This window comes from Sinocyclocheilus grahami, unplaced genomic scaffold (assembly GCF_001515645.1).
Source record: "Sinocyclocheilus grahami isolate Dianchi unplaced genomic scaffold, SAMN03320097.WGS_v1.1 scaffold199.1, whole genome shotgun sequence".
In the NCBI taxonomy this organism is placed as follows: domain Eukaryota; kingdom Metazoa; phylum Chordata; class Actinopteri; order Cypriniformes; family Cyprinidae; genus Sinocyclocheilus; species Sinocyclocheilus grahami.
The window spans coordinates 184,176-202,824 of NW_015505378.1; the positions used below are offsets into that span (position 1 = coordinate 184,176).

The 18,649-nt window shown below is 35.3% G+C and overlaps 1 protein-coding gene across 1 annotated transcript in view; it reads right to left on the minus strand.

Annotated features, from left to right (window-relative positions):
• The window catches only part of LOC107595253 (non-muscle caldesmon-like), a 36,780-nt gene that overhangs the window by 15,183 nt on the left and 2,948 nt on the right, over positions 1–18,649 (minus strand). The window contains exons 2-6 of the mRNA XM_016285605.1: positions 10,904–11,050; positions 6,088–6,466; positions 5,862–6,001; positions 4,042–4,303; positions 3,784–3,924 (exon numbers count right to left, since the gene is read on the minus strand). Coding sequence (XP_016141091.1) covers positions 3,784–3,924; positions 4,042–4,303; positions 5,862–6,001; positions 6,088–6,466; positions 10,904–11,050 — 1,069 coding nt within the window. The remainder of the gene's footprint in view (positions 1–3,783; positions 3,925–4,041; positions 4,304–5,861; positions 6,002–6,087; positions 6,467–10,903; positions 11,051–18,649) is intronic.

Consider the following 18,649-nt stretch of genomic DNA (forward strand, 5'->3'; position numbering starts at 1 on the left):
TATATATATATATATATATATATATATATATATATATATATATATATATATATATATATATATAGATATATGTATATATATATATGTACTTATGAAACAGACCACTTTTATGATATTTCTTGATGGGGTTTTTTTCCCCCCTTTTTTCCTTTTCCATTTTAGGAGTAAAAATTCTTAAAAATATATTTATTGTTTTGCTTCAGTACAAAAAAGAAAAAGTACATGTTTTGAACAACAAAAGGGAGCGTTACAAGAATTTAAATTTTTGCATGAACTAAAAACTTCTTATCTTTAGATTCTCCAGAAGGTCCTATGGGGTCAACCTGTAATTTTGATCAATTTGCTGGATGAAAAATGAGGCCAAACGAATGAGTACAGGTGTAAATATGAATTCTTTGAGGATTTGTAATAATGAGAGAAATCCACACTGTAGTTCCGTTCAGTCTTTTCTCACTTCCTCAGACTAACAGAGTACATGTTAACAGGCTCATGTTTCAGGCTCACAAAAGCACCCCTTGTGTCGCTGTTGGGCCTGTTGGCTTTTTAACCTCTGTTCACTGAGAATGTACTTTCAACTGTCAATCACTTCTGTGTCTTGCGTAAATATACAGACTAGCCCTGGAAAACTCAGGGTCCCTAAAACACAGACTGCAAATCCCCACTTAATATAGTCAATTTGAATTGTAAAGGAAAAACTACCACTGGTCCATAGATGAGGACACGCTTTTGTTGTTTGGAAAAATGTTGTGGTTGATATACAATAGTTTAAATAGGAATCTGTGTGACTGAGAGTTTGAGAGCAAAAAAGTTCCCAATGTTGCTAATTCGACCAAACCTTATTATTTTGGTATTAGCCATTTCAGATTTATGAGAATCTTTATGAGAAATTATGAGTCTGATGCCATTAATGCATGTATGGTTAATGCATGAGTGCTTTCCTAACATATTGTTGTATTAAGCCATTATCAGAGTCAATTTTATCTTTTGGGTAGAGAATATAGTATATATCATAAAAGTGGATAAACACAAGGAATGAACACTATAACAGAAATACCTAACCTTACACTATATTTGACTCTATTTATGTTGGTAAGATTTGACTAGAGATGAATCCCCACATTAAAGAGTTTGCAGAACTTTTGCCCATGCAAACCTCAGCACCATAATGCTTTGTAGTTGCCAGGGCACTGCTAAGCAGGGGCGCCGCTAGCAATTTTGGGCCCTATGAAAGCATATGAGGTTGGGCTCCCTACCGCACCAAACATACACTATATTGCCCAAAGTATTGGGAAAACTCAATAAAACTCATCACCAAACACCAATGACTTGTACACATGCGTACAATCATTTTAGATACTTCCAAAACTGTGGCAACAAAGATGGAAATACATTTTTTAAATATTGTTTATATTGAATTATGTTTCCATCTTTGATGCCACAGTTTTGGAAGTGCCTTTTTCTGTTCTAAAGAAGGGGATGTCCCAATACATTTGTCCACACAATTCCCTAGAATATCATTATATGCTTTTTTTTTTTACTAAAAATGAGAAATTACTAAAGTAGTCAAACCTGTTCATTAGAAGGGGGTGTCCCAATAATTTTGTCAATATAGTGTACAAGCCAGCCTAGCTATTCAAAATCGTTGTCTGCAATTTAATAATATTGACCTATTACTTTTGTTATTGCTTTTGACCATTAGGTATCAGTAACATAATTCATTCAGAACCTGTTTTATGAACATAGACTTTCTGTACCACACTATTCTGCTGATGTGGAATGAGTTTGACTTCTTAATCAGTTATATTAATAGAAATGCTTCACTGGGGCAAACAAAAAAATAATAAATAGGATACCCCATAGCAGCATTTCCAGCAGTATCCAACATTTCTCAATCATGATCTTACTCAGCTAAATGTGACTATTAGCTTAACAGCTGTATTCCTTGTTTGCTAGCTACCTAGGCACATACAGCATGCAATGTTAAAAATGTTCTACATTATGAACCTTAACCCAAAAACCTTAAGCTTCATACGCTAGATAATTGTGACCCTGCCTGTGAAACCCAGCTGAAGTATTTTTTTTAAAAACAGTGGATGAGTAATTCATACTGACCAAATCATCCGGCTCGGTTTGCCACCCCTCGAACTCGAAGACATCTCTAATTTGACAGTTTACCATCTGATCTCACTCAGTGACTCTAGGCTATGTAGGACGGGACAAAACCATGCAGTGAATGGGGGGAGATAATTTTGCTGGAAATAAGCCTCAATTTTGTTTTATTTGTAACTCTTTGGTAGATACATTTATCATTTCTATTAAATTACTACTACTACTGTTACTACTAATAAAACAGATCTCTGGGGGCCCCAAAAGTGCGTGGGCCCTTAGAATCGTCTTAACTCCCTCTTGTAAAGAAAGTGAAAGTGACGTGACATGTGGCCAAGTATGGTGACCCATACTCAGAATTAGTGATCTGCATTTAACCCATCCTAAGTGCACACACACAGCAGTGAACACGCACACACAGCAGTGGGCAGTCATTTTTTTGCTGCGGCGCCCGGGGAGCAGTTGGGGGTTCAGTGCCTTGCTCAAGGGCACCTCAGTCACGGTATTGAAGGTAGGAGAGAGCGCGCTGTACATTCACTCCCCCCACCTACAATCCCTGCCAGTACGAGACTCGAACCCACAACCTTTGGGTAACGAGTCCAACTCTCTAATCATTAGGCCACGACATCCCCTACGTCCATTAGTTACTTGTAATTCTACAAGTAATTCTACTTGTAGAATTACACATCTTGTAATTCTACAAGATGTGCACAGCTGTTTTTACACACTGTAAAGCAAATGCAGCAATTAAACTCGTTATTAAAAATAACACACTCGTCAAGCAGTTTTGGTAGTTAAACTAAATGAGCAAAAACATGAAAGTAAAAATAAATAAAACCCATTTTAAGGAATATTCCAAGTTCCAGAGTGAGGTTCTAATGACAAGCTGTCAGTTATCAAATTAAATGTCATTTTGCTTTTACAGAAATGTGGATCATAAGTATTTTACATAAAACTGAAATCATGTTAATTTGTTCTGAACCTGGAATGTCCTTATGGAGATCAACATATAAATATGCATGCATGTCACTCAAAAGATGTGTTCAATCACTTATACACTGCAAACATGCGGGTATGATCACAGCACAACAAACACAAGCAACTTACAAAATAAAATGGAGCTTGTATTCTGAGAAAAAAAAAGAACAAAATATTTTTTGTTAGCATAATTCTTCACTGTCTGATAAAGGTTTATTTGTTGTGAGTGATGGCATTAACAACATGTTTAGGTTTTTAGGTACAAAAAAGTACCTTTAGATTATTAAAATGTTCGGCACACTAAGAAAATAATGGTTCTTTTGAGAACTTGTTCACTGAAAAGTTATTTTGGGAACACTTCATTTTTAAGAGTGTAGTGTGAAGAACATTTTAATAATCAGAAGAACCTTTTTCCACTATAAAGAACCTTGGAAAGATGGAAAGATTTCATGGATGTTGAAGGTTCTTCACGGAACCATCAATCCCAATAAAGAACCTTTATTTTTAAGAGTGTACCATGGAATTATCCTTTTGTTTTGGTACCTCGGAGTACCATGAAAATCATAAGAATGCATGTGAAGAAACATGGTGTCAGCACCATGGTGTATGTCAAAGCTGCATGGCATTACCATCTCATAGTATCATGGTACTTTTCTGTAGGGAAAGATTGAGAATATTAACGCAGATATGTATAGTTACCTTGAAAGCTGGACTTATGGGGTTTAGAGGGTTAAATGGGTCATCACCATCTGTAGAAGTGATGTTGAGATCCTTCATTCTCTTCTCTGCTGCTTCCATCCTCCTCCTCTCAATGTCCTCCTTCATCTGCCTCTTGTCCTCCTGTAGTTATTATTAAATTGACTATGTTTTATGCAAACCTTAAATAATGTTCTACTGCTGGAAGAAACCAGTTTAACATTCCCACCAAAACAGAAGAATAGAAATCAGCCAAGCCACCTCTTTTTTAACTAGTTTCTTCTGTTCCTTTTCCTCTCTCCTCAGCTCCTCCTCTTCGCGAGCTTTGCGTCGTTCCTCTCTCTTCTTCTTCAGTTCCTCCAGCTCCAGCTCAGCCTCGGCCTGACGCTGCTGTAGCTGATCCATTTCCTGGCTCTCCTTCTCCTGGTGGCTATGTCTGATCTTCTCCAGCTTCAGCTCGGTCTCCAGACCAGCGTGCATGTCTTTCTTAGTCTCAAAGGCCTGATTTACATCTACAGTCCTGCTGGAGAAGAGTGAAGAACAGTAAAACGGGGGTAGGCTGAGAGAATTTCTGTGAAACAATCAGTAAAAATGACTTTCGGACAGGCAGACATTCTCTGATCAGTCATACATTACTGCTATTTTTGGTTTGCAGAGGTTATCATTTTTCCTCACAGCCTATTATGAATCCATCTCAGATGAACATAAAACATAAAAATAAAACTAATTGTGGTTGGTCAGTTTTTTCTGTCAAAGTGGATAGTTGGCCAGAATAAGCAGTAAAATGGGCCAGAGCTTACGGTATTAGTTAAAGATCTGGCTATACGAGATTAGATACTAACTCCCTTAACAGCCCTTTTAGAAACTTCCTGGCACAACCTTTTTGGCAGCAACAATATTAGGTCACGTCTGTAACAAATATGACAAAAGCCTCTAAATGTAACAAGACCAAATTCTACATGTAGTTTTCCCCCTATAGTCAACTTAAAATGTTAAATGTTGTCAAGCTTTCTTCAAACCATCCTTATTAATCAAAAACATATATAATAGCTGTCATCAAAACAATTATTTTGCCAATACATAATTTTCCCTTTCTTTGACTCTTACAATTAAACAGGCTGTACTTTAAAAATAGTGAATAAGAGTATATAATATTATTTATGTATTTATTTTCTTTATAATGACGATTTTTTTTTACCTTTATTAAGCAATTATGCATTAAATTGATCAAAAGTGACAGTAAAGGCATTTCATAATGTTACAAAAGATTTCTATTCTCTATAAATTATGTTCTTTTGAACTTTCTATTCATCAAAGAATCCTGAAAAAAGGTATCAAGCTTTCCACAAAAATATTAAGCAGCACTACTGTTTTCAGCATTGATGATAGCCCAATCAGAAATGTTTCTTAAAGCAGCACTATGTAACTTTATGTTCTGTTAATAAACAGAACTGCACACATCCCGCGGAAGAACGTTCTAAGTTTATGTCTATGGTGATTCACGCAGGTATGTGTTACTCCACAGCAGCGATGACCCGACTGCAATAGTCCAGATATAAATACTTATTATAAGTGTAACGTAGTGATTCGGAATAAGAAAAAAATGCAGTTCGGAAGATGAATTCATGATGTACTCGCTCATTATAAACATTTAACAAATTTTGAACACAGAAAGTTACATAGGGCTGCTTTAAGCAGCAAATCAGCATTAGAATGATTTCTGAAAGATCATGTGACACTGAAGACTGGAGTGATGATGCTGAAAATCCAGCTTTGATCACAGAAATAAATTACATTTTAAAGTGTAAACATTTTACATTTTCACACTTTTTCCATAATTCCTATTATTGCAAAAATCACTGTATGTATGTATATATATATAGTGATATTTGCAATAATAGGAATTATGGAAAAAGTGTGATTATTTGTCATGAAAGTAATGTCACAATGAAAAATTGTAATGTCCCTAAAACAGGCTTCATTCTTTTGTATGCAAAATGCTATTTATGTACAGTATGTATGTAAGTATGTAAGATTCACCCAAAAGCCTACGTGTGTGAATGTGCATGGAATAAAGTTACCTGGGTGATCTTTTGGTTTTGACCAGATGTGATGTAATTTCCTCTGCAGCAGCCTCTCCATTGCCATTAGGTGTTCTGTCTTGCTGTAGGAAGACTTTAGACGTGTATGACACCTTCACCACCTCCTTCTCCTCTTTTATCTGTGAGTGATGGCATTGATTTAGACACAGTAACATACATGATATGATGTGCTGTGCTTCTAATATTGTAACAATTCTCCAGGCACCTTGTTCTCCATCGGTGGTTGTATTTCCTGTTGTCTGCTTTTGCTGTCTCTCATGTCATCACGCCATTCCTCTGGTCTCTGACTGCTAACCCTCTCTCTGATCTCTGTTCGTCTCTCAGCGCTCCTCCTCCCCTCTGGTCTTTTCTCCTCTTCTTCTCGGTCCTGCATTTGCTGATACTGCATGGAAGTGGTGAAGCTGCTTTTCTCACTTTGTCTAGATCTTGCATTCACGTCTTTCTCCTCCTGTTGTGGTTGTTCTCCACTGACGTTCTCATCCATTCTGGACCGTGTTCTCTGTTCCAGCTTCTGGGTCCAGTCGCTGAAACCTTCATCCTCATCCACAGCAATAGGGCAGCTGGGTTTGAGTTCACTTTCATAGCTGAAAAAAACAACAAACTTGTAAGTAAATAAAATATTAAATGAGCTGTGGCTTAGCAGTTAGAACACGTGCATTGAGCTGTGGTGCTCATGTGGGAAACAAAGATTTGAATCTTGCTTTTAAACTTAAACTTAAAAAAATAATAATTCTTAATTCCTATAAAATTTTCTATATTGTAAAAAAAAAATTACAGTAAACAAAATTGGCAGCTTGCCAGAACTTTACTGTAAAAATAAGGTAGCAACATTTTAAGTTTTACAGATTGAAATTAAATGTACAGTTAAAAAAAAACAATAATGCAAATGCAATGCAACAAATAATGCTATAAATGTTCATTTAACAACATAAGATGAAACATAAAACCTAATGTATGCACACAACTAATAGTAAAAAACTTAAAAGAAGTCGTTATTTAAATGAAAAACAAATCAAATTTGAGCTGTCACGCAGAGAATTCAGGGAATGTCAATTCACATTTTTTTCACTGTAAATAATAAGACGACTTTTTCATTTTGCCTGCACAAACTGAAAATGTAACAATATTTTACATGAAATATCACATTAGATCTATTATAGTTTTTTCCCTGTATAGTGTAAGGGAACTTAATACCAAGTTTTTATTATATTTTTTACAGTTTCTTACCATTAAAATTACAATGTTACAATGTTGTATTTTTGTGTGTTATTCCTCCTTCCTTGAATTTGAAAGACAATAAAAAGATGATCACAAAAAAAATAATTACAAACATTTTTAAATGTAAAAATATTTTAAATATATAATTTGCTTAAACTCAATTTACAAAATAGGTCAAATATACTTAATCATGCTCTCCCAAAATGAACTGCCTCATTTATAAAGACCTGCATAGAATTTTAACAAATGTCAGCATATAAACATTTCAGAAATGTTCCTGCAAATAAATAAATAAATAAAAATAAACACAAAAATAAAACATCCTGAATGCATCCCACTTTATATGAATCTTTACATCTTTATAAAACAATCTGAACAAGCACATCAACTCCATCTACAGAAAGCCCACAATATATTTAGGAAATCATACTGTATATAATTAATAAATACATTTTAGAGACATCAGTGTCATTTCAGCTCATTTGTGCATATTGTGATGTATTTATCCTTGTATTAGCACATTTATTCTTATGTATTGATCTTTACATTGTTGTATAAAAATATTTTATTATTTTAATTGCTAGTATATACAAGTGCCAAAAAGCTTGCTGTTTAGTTGCTGTATACATAAGAACATTTACACATCAGATTTAGCCTTTAAAATTCCTGATTTGTTCCTCACTTTTAATGTAGGATAAAATCCATGGAATTTAGGATCAGATGAAGACCCTGGCTTTTCTTTAAAGATAATTCAGACTCCATTACTTTGCGGTGAGACATTGGACATTTTTAGAGGAATGAGAGGCAGACCTATATAATCACATGAACAGCTCCAGTCAGTGAAAGCAGCACATGGGCCCACACACCTGTGATGGTGTTACTTTGATGAGAGAAACTATGCTCTGAAATCACTGTGCCAGCCTGTTAACACAAGAGACTGACTTCAAACACGCTCCTGAAAAAAACAGATGTGAACAGAGGTGTGTGTGACGATCTGACAGGTGCTAGTTTGTTGTTGTTTTCTTTCATTTGCCAGGGGCAACCAGAGGATTTTGATGAAATGCGCTACATAATGCGAACTCTTTCACATAATATATACATTTACATTTAGCAGACACTTTTATCTAAAGCGACTTAGAAATGAGGACAATAAAACCAGTCAAAACTAACAAAAGAGCAACAATATATAAGTGCAAATGACGGTCACGTGTTTCTCATTTTCCTCTTGACAATACCCCATAGATTCTCTTTCAAAATACACAATGGACTAACACCAGCAGATGACATTGCACCCCAAATCATCGGTATATTATGTTATATATAAAAATGGTGTAGATGAAATGCAGAAACGCATCCCATGTTGCAACAAGATACCATTCAAGTTTATAATGGTTTTAGTGCAAATTAAATTGTCCACAGTAAAGAACCACAATAGAGTGTCTCATTTACCATTGTTCAGAAAATTTTCACAGGCGAAATCCAGTCATTTATCATAGCCATAAATGAAGAATTTGTTCCCTCATTTTAGTTAAATCCTGGCCACAAATTAGAAATTTGTTCCTACAACATTAATTTGTTCCCTCATTTTAGGAAATCGTGGCCACTTTCTACAAATTTGTTTCCTCATTTTGTACAATGTGGCCACAATTTCCTAAAACGATTAAATGAACTAATAAATTGTGGCAATGGACAGTATATAAACAGTATAATCTTGGTTTCAGGGTTGCCAGGTCTTCGTAACAAAACCAACCCAATTGCTAATCGAAACTAGCCCAATCACGGCCAAAACTAGCCCAAGTGCGTTCAGGGATGGGGCAGGACAGGGCAGAGCGGGGCAGTGCGGAGGATGACTTAAAAAAACAACCCATGGACCAACAGTGTAAAAGTAGCCCAATACCACAGTAAAATCTTACACTTGGCAACACTGCTTGGATTATTAATTCATAAATATCATTGAATTTTTGGGAAGTTGCACCACATGACATTTTACCTGAGCTAACCTCGCCTTGTCAAGAAAGGTCAAATAATTAATTAATTAATTTTAAGAGACTAAGTGACCCCTTATTGACTTATGAACCCTCTCTATGACATAATTTCCTGTTTTTTCTACATTTTGGTAGGTTCCACTCCACTGATCATGTTTGGTTGATCATATTTGATTTGGCAGACAAAAATTTCAAATGTTAAAATATATTTTGACATCTTGTCATTGTATGTATGAATTGCAATTTAAATGTATTTTTGTTTAAATTAGATGAACATCACTTCATCACCGTCCCATATACAGTACAGTACTTAAATGGAAACAAACTATTGTTACAAGGGTAAATTTGTGTAAGGGATTGTTCAAAGAGTTCACACAAGGTTTAAACACACACACCTGCACTCAAGCTCATACAGTGATAAAAGAGGCCGTTTTTACTGACACCAACAGCACCTCTCACTCGGTTCGTTGCGAAGCCTTGAAATTAAAATCTATTTTATCTGCCCAGGAGCTGCCGGAAAGGAATGCAAAGCACATTCCACAAGATTATTAAGCAGATTTTCAGCTAAGCATAACGACTAACCATCAACAATCAGTCGTTACGATTCAATGGCCCAGTTAAAAAGCTGACTACACTACACACAAGATTATTGTATGAGCCGATCTAGAAAGTCTTGAAAATGATTCATGTGTCTCTAAGTCAAGAGTGAACCTTTGAATCTTCTCTGATCAAGGATCATTACAAAGTGGCCATAGATTACCTATTTCTGCTTTAAACAGGTTGACTCAGTGAGCTGTGTTTAACATCACACATATAAAATATGTGGGATGTGAGGTCCGTAATGTTTCTCTGATTAAAAACAAAGCTCTGTGGTGTGGGATATGACATAAACCCTATTCCAAAGGCATGCCTGCTGAAAATTCTTCAGAGATTAGGTAATGATGAGAGAACAGCTGTGCCCCTGTAAATATGCACGTGTAGGTTTAGCTGAGAGAAATAAATCTAAACTGACCTTTTGCTAAGCCCAACCTTAAAGATATGTAACAGGGTCAATCACGTGATATTAATCTTTTTTTTATTCGTCTGTATCTCTAAATGTGTTCAAAAATGCATTACAAATGCAATTCGTGCATACAGTTACTTGTGTATTTATATATTTTAGCATGTTTTTAATTTCTGATTTAATTTAAAAGAGTCTAAACTCTCAGGATGATACAATTGCCCTGAGATCATTAATGAAGAAAACCACTTGATATTCTTGAAAATAAACCTTATTAAGTAGTTTGGCACAGTATTTTATTATTTTTTCTAATTAAATAATAATAATTAGTTAAGGTTGTAAAATGTCATGTGGTGTAACTCCCCAAAAATGTTAAATTAATTTTATTTAAATTATATTTATTAATTAATTATTTTAATAAATAATTTTTAACTTTTTAAATAATGATTAAGATGTTTACATTCACATTGTATTCAAGGTGTAATGATGGTAACACCACATGGCATTTTTATATTCATTCAATTTTAAAAATGAAACCAACATGAATACAAAGGAACTTGGCACATGTGTTTTAAACTAGAGTTTTCTTTTTCTTTATCATGGACACTCTTATTTGACCCCAACACTAAACAAACTGCGATTTGTTGCTTTACATGTAGGTCAGAAGTGGACAGCCTTTGGAAAGAAAAAGTTGCAATGAGAACCAGACATGTTGCAAGTCCGTATTTCCATTTTTCACTTGGAAATCCACTAGGCAACAAAACAAGCCTAACTAAAACCAGGTGAAGTGCGAAGAATAGAATGGCATTTACACTTACAGGCCGGTCTCAGGTGGGTTCACACTGTCCTGAGGGGAACCAGCAGATCCAGATAGGCTTTGCTGGTTGCGGAAAGCCTCCCGGGCCCGACGTCGCCTTTCTCTCTCGATCTCCTCAGCATCTTCGATACTTCGCTGGGCCGTCACTCTGCAGCAAGAGAAGCAGAAACAAGTCCCTTGTTACATCAGAAGATATTCATTTTTCTTTCTTGACCCATGTGAGAGCCGTGGTCAAATGATGAACATCCCCGAGTCCAGAAGAGTGCTGTTGACTATGATACATGGACCTCTTCAAGAAATCTCCAACAATAGTTTGTTTAGTCCCTTGCTTGAGATTCAGAGCCAGAGGAATATCTGCTCTGGCATTCGACACCACCAATGCTTGAGTGACAGAGACCCTGCAAACTCACACTCAAGATGCTGAAGCATCTATGTGTTTATCTAGCTTCAAAACACACATGCTCTTCATGTCTTCTATGCTGGGAAAAGTAGGCCAAACAAATTGATTTCAGTTGCCACTTGAAGCTTTATTTACTAATGCTAGGTCTTGCTAAATGTTAATGGTAGCAAGCATTAACTTTGGTCTAGGACAGTTCAACCAAAAATGAAAGTTCTATCATCATTTACTCGCATTCCAAACCTGTATGACTTTGTTTCTTCTGTGGACCACAAAAGAAAATATTCTAAAAAAAAGCTCAGTGGTTTATATGTCCATTCAATGGGCTCCAATGTTGTTTGGACCCCAACATTGTCCAAACTATCTTCTCCTGTACTCTGTAGAAGCAATAACTTCACACAGGTGTGGAAGGACATGAGGGTGAGTAAATGATTTTTGGGTCCTTTAGGGACCTTTAGGGACTTTTGAGTTCTTTATAAATGATAATAGTAAAACACATCTACATCTACAGTTGTGTATTTATATATTTTAGCATGTTTTTAATTTCTGATTTAATTTTTAATTTAAAAGAGTCTAAACTGTCAGGATGATACAATTGCCCTGAGATCATTAATGAAGAAAACCACTTGATATTCTTGAAAATAAACCTTATTAAGTAGTTTGGCACAGTATTTTATTATTTTTGATAATAATACAACATGCATGATACAACATGCTCTTCGTGTCTTCTATGCTGGGAAAAGTAGGCCAAACAAATTGATTTCAGTTGCCACTTGAAGCTTTAGTTACTAATGCTAGGTCTTGCTAAATGTTAACAGTAGCAAGCATTAACTTTGGTCTAGGACAGTTCAACCAAAAATGAAAGTTCTATCATCATTTACTCGCATTCCAAACCTGTATGAATTTGTTTCTTCTGTGGACCACAAAAGAAGATATTCTAAAAAAAGCTCAGTGGTTTTTATGTCCATTCAATGGGCTCCAATGTTGTTTGGACCCCAACATTGTCCAAAATATCTTCTCTTGTACTCTGTAGAAGCAAAAACTTCACACAGGTGTGGAAGGACATGAGGGTGAGTAAATGATTTTTGGGTCCTTTAGGAACTCTTACTTTTGAGTTCTTTATAAATGATAATAGTAAAACACATCTACATCTTGGATGTCTTGAGGGTGAGAAAATGTTTTATTCGATTTTCATTTTGACCTGAACTAAAAAATTTAGTTGTCACTGAATAAGTTCATTGAGGAACCTTTAGTAAAGTTCTCAGAAGGTTCTGCTGACTTTCAGATCAGATTTGTTGCAGCAAAAATGCAAAATTTTGGGGATTATTTTCTAGGGCTGAGTTTTGACACAAATTTCACGATTCGATTCAAATTCACAAGCTTATGATTCGATTTGATTACCAATTCGATTCGATTCAATATCGATTATTTTGGATACATATCAGGTACAGTACATGCCAAAGGAAAAAAAATCTCTCAAGTAATGCTGTAAAACACAGTGGCGGCTCGTCGGGGGAGGCAGGGGAGGCACAGCTTCCTCAAATTTTTGAGGTGAAAATGGGAGGAGGTCGATTTAATGTTGATAAAATTCACAATTCATTTCAGTTCATGTCTCAGAATGTGTATTTTTTGTTTGTAATTTCACAGCTGTAATACCATAAGATGTTAATGAAGTTCACGAATGTGCAGAATCTGCTGATGTAATTACAACCGCTAATGATAGAGTTTATCTCTGCAGATAATTTTTCTATCTGACTAATGAGTTTATGGTCACCGAATATGTTTTTTCTGAAGTCAATGTGACGTTACGTGACATTGTTTACAAGCTGTTATACTGACGTCTTTGCGCGGCTGAAACACTGATTGAGTAATTAATTATTTCATGAGACAGGATACGAATTGTAAAGTTGTACTCTTTCTTTTCTTACCTTCGGATGTTTAGTCATGTTTATTTTGTGCTGAAGCTGGTATTAATGTGGAGGAGATGATCAGTTCATGTGCGCCTCGCGCTGCTGCGTCTGTTGATCGAGGCGCTACGGCGATCTGTCACTCCACATTAAACAGCGCCAAAACGGCATTTATTGTTTGAATACTGCAATACAATGGACATAAATTGAAAATGTATAGAAATCTGAGACTTTGTTTCATATTAAAAGTGCCAAAGCACAATGCTTATTGCGATATATTGGATGGGAGGTGACCTTCAATATTGCGTCCATTAACTGAAAACAGGCTAGAATAATTGATTCTTGGGATTTAAGAATTTATATCGTTCTGTAAAAATGAGAATCGATTAAAATCGAGATATCGATATTTTTTACCCAGCCCTATTGTTTTCACTAGCAAAGAAAAATATATAATATAACTGGCTAAATTTAGTCTGAAACAAGTTATTAAAATGAATAATTTCCTATTTATTGAACCATTGTGGAAAAGTGCTACCATCATTGCAATCTAGATGTTCTGAATGTCAGTATGGCTGCAGTTACCTGTGGCACTCGGCCTGCAGCAATACTGGGGTTATTTATTTACAAACCAGTTTCTACTCATAACCCGACTGCAGTATAAAGACCAAACCACATCTGAAACCATACAGATCCAAAAATCATCAAGCATACAGTTTCACAAAGGGCTTATGGCAAGATCTGACATGCCGCATACAGTTCCTGTGCCTCTGATTATTATAGACTGTTAATCACCCAGACAGGATTACTTCATTTTTTTGGCAGAATCCACCTGAATGATGACAGTCCTGCCAGTGATGTCATTCAATATCTGATTTATTTGCCACTATCAGTCTGATTATGTAGCCTGCTTTTCTTTTTCCTTCATGTCTGGAAACACCACCTTCCAAGAGTTTTGGGAGTGAAAACAGATTTTCAGTCATGGTGAGCGTATTGTCAAACGCAGACTGACAAAATGTTTCTCAGACCCATTACTGAATTAAATGGAAACAATAAAGTGTGTGTGAGAGAGAAAGGGAAAAGAAAACAAGAGCCTGGCTTACATTCAGCATGTATCACCTCCCCTGACAATGTGTTGACTAAACTTCCACAGCCTGGTGCCCTGAGGCTGAAAGGATTTGGAGGGCTTGATGGATTGGGAAATGTTTTTCGTCATTGTTGCCTGCCCTAATTTACCACAGCCAAGTCTTGCAGAGCACCGGCTGAGCTAGATTGGTCAGTCTCAAATTGGTCACATGGAAGTTGACCTCCGACCTGAGTTTCCCTTTCCAGCTCTTAACCTTAATTATTAAAGTGAAACTGCTCAGTAAATGTCAATTGTCTGATATATGATCGCCAGACAAGGTGTTGTTTTTACTGGTGGAAGGCTAAAAGTGATTGCTCACCCAAAAATAAAAAATTCTGTCATTATTTACTCACCTTCATGTCAGTCAAAACCTGTATGACTTTAATTCTTTTGCAGAACACAAAAGAAGATATTTTTAAGAATGTTTCATATAATTAGTTTCATATAATTTCTGTTCCAGTTTTGAGACATTTTTGTATTTCTTGTATTATTTGTTATGTTCCATAGAAGACAGAAACGCATACAGGTTTGAAACAACATGAAGGTGAGTAAATGATGACAGATCTTTTTTATTTATTTTAATTTTTTGGTGAACTATCCCTCTAAGCCAAAAGTGACAAAGGAACTGCAAGTCGTTCATTCAATACAAGACGACCCAGATAGCACATGTACGTCTGCAAGATGTCTGTTAAAGATCACTTCATCTGGAAAGCATCTGCTGTGTACAAACATCTGATAGACGTCTTTAAGATGTCAGCTTTACATACACTCTAAATCATAAACATCTTACAGACATATTCTAAACGTCTATTTGACATCTGATAGGAAACGTCCTATAGACGTACTACAGATGAGCAAACACTCTAAAAATACGTCTTGCAGATGTCAAATAGTCGTCTCCGTGATGTACGCTTCAACGTGGTTGAAAAACACCTATAGTTTATGGTGCCAGATGCAATTGCAAAAACACTAACATCCATTTTAGTGTGTTCAATTTTTCCGACTAAAATGTTAAAAGTTCCTGCTGTACCACCTTGTTCTTAACTTACTCTTTTCTGATCCTCTGTATGACAGAACAAATCGTTGTTCTTAATGGAAACCATCTAAATGTCCCCTTTTGTTCTCGTTTACAGGGAAGCAAGTTCTTGTTTTGTGTTCGTTTACATGGAAGCAAATCCTGCTCTTTGAGGTCTAAATGATGGATGTTGTTATTTGCTCCTCTTTCGTTTTGTATCTGCATTGAAGGGCAGCTGTGAGGTCAGAGTCAGACAATGTCATCTTAACAACAAAAATTTAAAGAGCAAAAGAGAGTTATTTTCCCAGGTATGTTAGTATCTTCCTGCTGTCAGTGTGTGGTCACATCACTGCAAACCTCACAAACGTTTCCCAGTGTTCCCTGAACGGCTGACGGCATTTCAAAGCGCTGATCTAAGCTGTGGAAAGTGCTGCATTATGAATCATGAGAACTGAAATATCTGTAATTGTGTCATTTAATGGAAGAGCTCTAAAAATGACACACTACAAAAAGAGAGAATCGATTCATAAGTGACTGCATCCAATTCAGATAAATTAACTGTCCTGTTACAAATCTACAAAAAGTTCATGTATTTACATTATAGGGGAGAGTGGGGTAAGATGTGCCATCTCTTTATTCAGATCCAAAAATGTGTTTCATACATGTTGATGAACTGATAAACTTTCAATTATTTACATTTTGAAACATTAGCCATAAACATACATTTACATCCAAATGCAGTAAATGACACTTACAAATAGTATTTTTATTGCAAATACAATTGCAAAACGTTTCACTACATGTTAATATTTTTTATATTATCATTTTTTTCTAGTAGCTAAGTGTATGAACATTTGCATAATACGCACCAAAAAGACTGGAATGTGATTAAGTATTAGTAAATTGTTGCTATTTTTTTCTGATATGTTTTATATTTTTTATTTCAAATGTATATTTTATTCCAGGAATAGACACTTTCTTCTCATTTCAGTTGATAGACATCCTGATATATACAGCACTAACCCTAATTTTACCTTGTTTCTCATTGCCTATAGAGAATATCTTCAGTGGCACATCTTACCCCAACCCCCTTATATACTTCTCTAAAGACTTTTGTAATGCTTAACTAAACATAACACAGTGCCCTCAGTGTTTATTCTACTCTGCTGCCTAAAACCTTTGGAAAAGCACACTGCCGCAGGGATGGTAGTTTATTCCCGCTTTCAGTCAAACGGCTAAACCCCCTGCATTCCAGCAGCTCTTATCAGAGTATCGTAAATAGAAGAGCAGCTCGCGTAAAGTCCATGGATCAGGGGGTCATAGCCTAGACCACAATGAGAAAGAGACGTTTTGGGCAAGTTAAAAACAATGGCGTGAAATTTTTACATCGCAAAATCTAAATGACAAAACTAAAAATGCACTGCCAATTCTACACTGGAAAACACAATTTTTTTCACAATTGTGAGAAATAAAAGTGCAATTGCGAGATATAAACTTCTGATTTATATAATGAGCAATTCTGATTTTATAATTTTTCTGATTTCTGATTTTTCTAGTTTATATCTCAACTTTTCTTTTCAGAATTGTGAGATGTAAACTCTGAAAATTGTCAAAAATTGTCGTCTTTCAATTCTGATTTTTTTTCTCAGAATTTCACAATTCTGTTTTTTGTTTTGTTTTTTTGTTTCAATTTAGTTTTTTTGTTGTTGTTTCCACCACGGAATAAAGGTAATAGCTCAGTTTTATGTTACAATTCAATTTTTTCTCACAATTGCAAATTTAGTTCTCACAAATCGTAAGAATTGTGATTATGAGATATAAACTCGCACTTATGATTTTACAGTTTGCCTTAATCTTTTTTCTGATTTTTATAGTTATAAATATCTCAATTTAGCGTTTCACAATTTTGACTTTTTTCTCTGTATTATTTATGTCTTTATATCTTATAGATTATAGCACGCAATTCTGACTTTCTGAAATGTAAACTATGAAACGCAAGGTAAAAAAGTGTAAATTGTAAGCTAAAAAGTTTTTATTTTTTATTTATTTTATTTTACTTTTATTTGTATCATGTATTAGAAACAAGCTTCCTTAAGCAATTCAGTTTCACAAATAATTACAAAGAAACTGCTAATAGTACATCAAATACTCACTGAAATTTTGAATTAGAAAGACTGATATAGTATTGTATTGTAAAATGTGCTCCAATAATGTTCGTTTTATTTACAATTTTGAACAAAAAAAATTACAGTATAAAATGGTTGGTAGAATGATTTTCATCTGATTTTGCGGTAAGTGTCAGATTTACATACTGTGTGTACTATACAATCTATATAAGCACTGTAATGGTTTCAAAATACTGTGACAAGTGTATACAAAATATTGTACACACAGCTTTGTAATTGACGTGTCCGGTATGTGTCTCAACAAACCACACAACGGTTCTGATGAATGAAAGCTGTTAATAGAGAAAGCAACTTGCTGAGTGTGAGAAAAGGCTGTTTTTGGCAACTCTGAAAAGCCTTGGGGAAATAAATCATGTCTGCCATTAATGCAACCTGTTTGTGTTTGACAAAGCACACCTGATCCAGCTCAAATCCTGTCTGTACAGAAATTAATATTGCATACACTTCCGCAGAGGTTACGTTGTTTGTTTAGTCTTTTGCTATATGCTTGGTAGTTCATATGCCGGATTATACTATTTAAAATGAAATCCCTGTCATCATTTACTCACTAAACCACTCCTTTAGTGTTCCACGGGAGAAAGACAGTCATAGGTGTTTCGAAAGACATGAAAGATAAACAAATGACTGTAGTTTAATTTTTAGTTGAACTAAGCTGTTTCTGGATTATTTTTGTTGAATTCTGAACTGACACATTTGTGTTTGTGGAAAAATACAGTCGGGTCGTTTTCAGTATTTGAATTAATACATAGTTAAATAGCAGCTTCATTGTTTTCAGTAAACAAACCTACAGTTTTCAACCTAAATTGTAGTTAGTTTGCAGCACCTTCATAGATAAGCGCTCATATTACTGTGTCACAATGAATGTCAACAGGTCACATGTTTAATTAGTGGGCCTGAGTGCCAACAACCCTCCCTTCCTCCCTTCTCCTGTCCCGTCATCCATCCACAAGCCCACAACACCTCTGGAAGAAACAATAAACTCTCATCTGGAACCCTGACAGCATTCCAGCTTATAAAACTCACAGTAAACTATCACACATTTCTCTATAAAGACAACAGGCAGCATGAATTGCTACGATTTGGTAAAATGTGCTATGAGTTAATTACTGTGTATATATA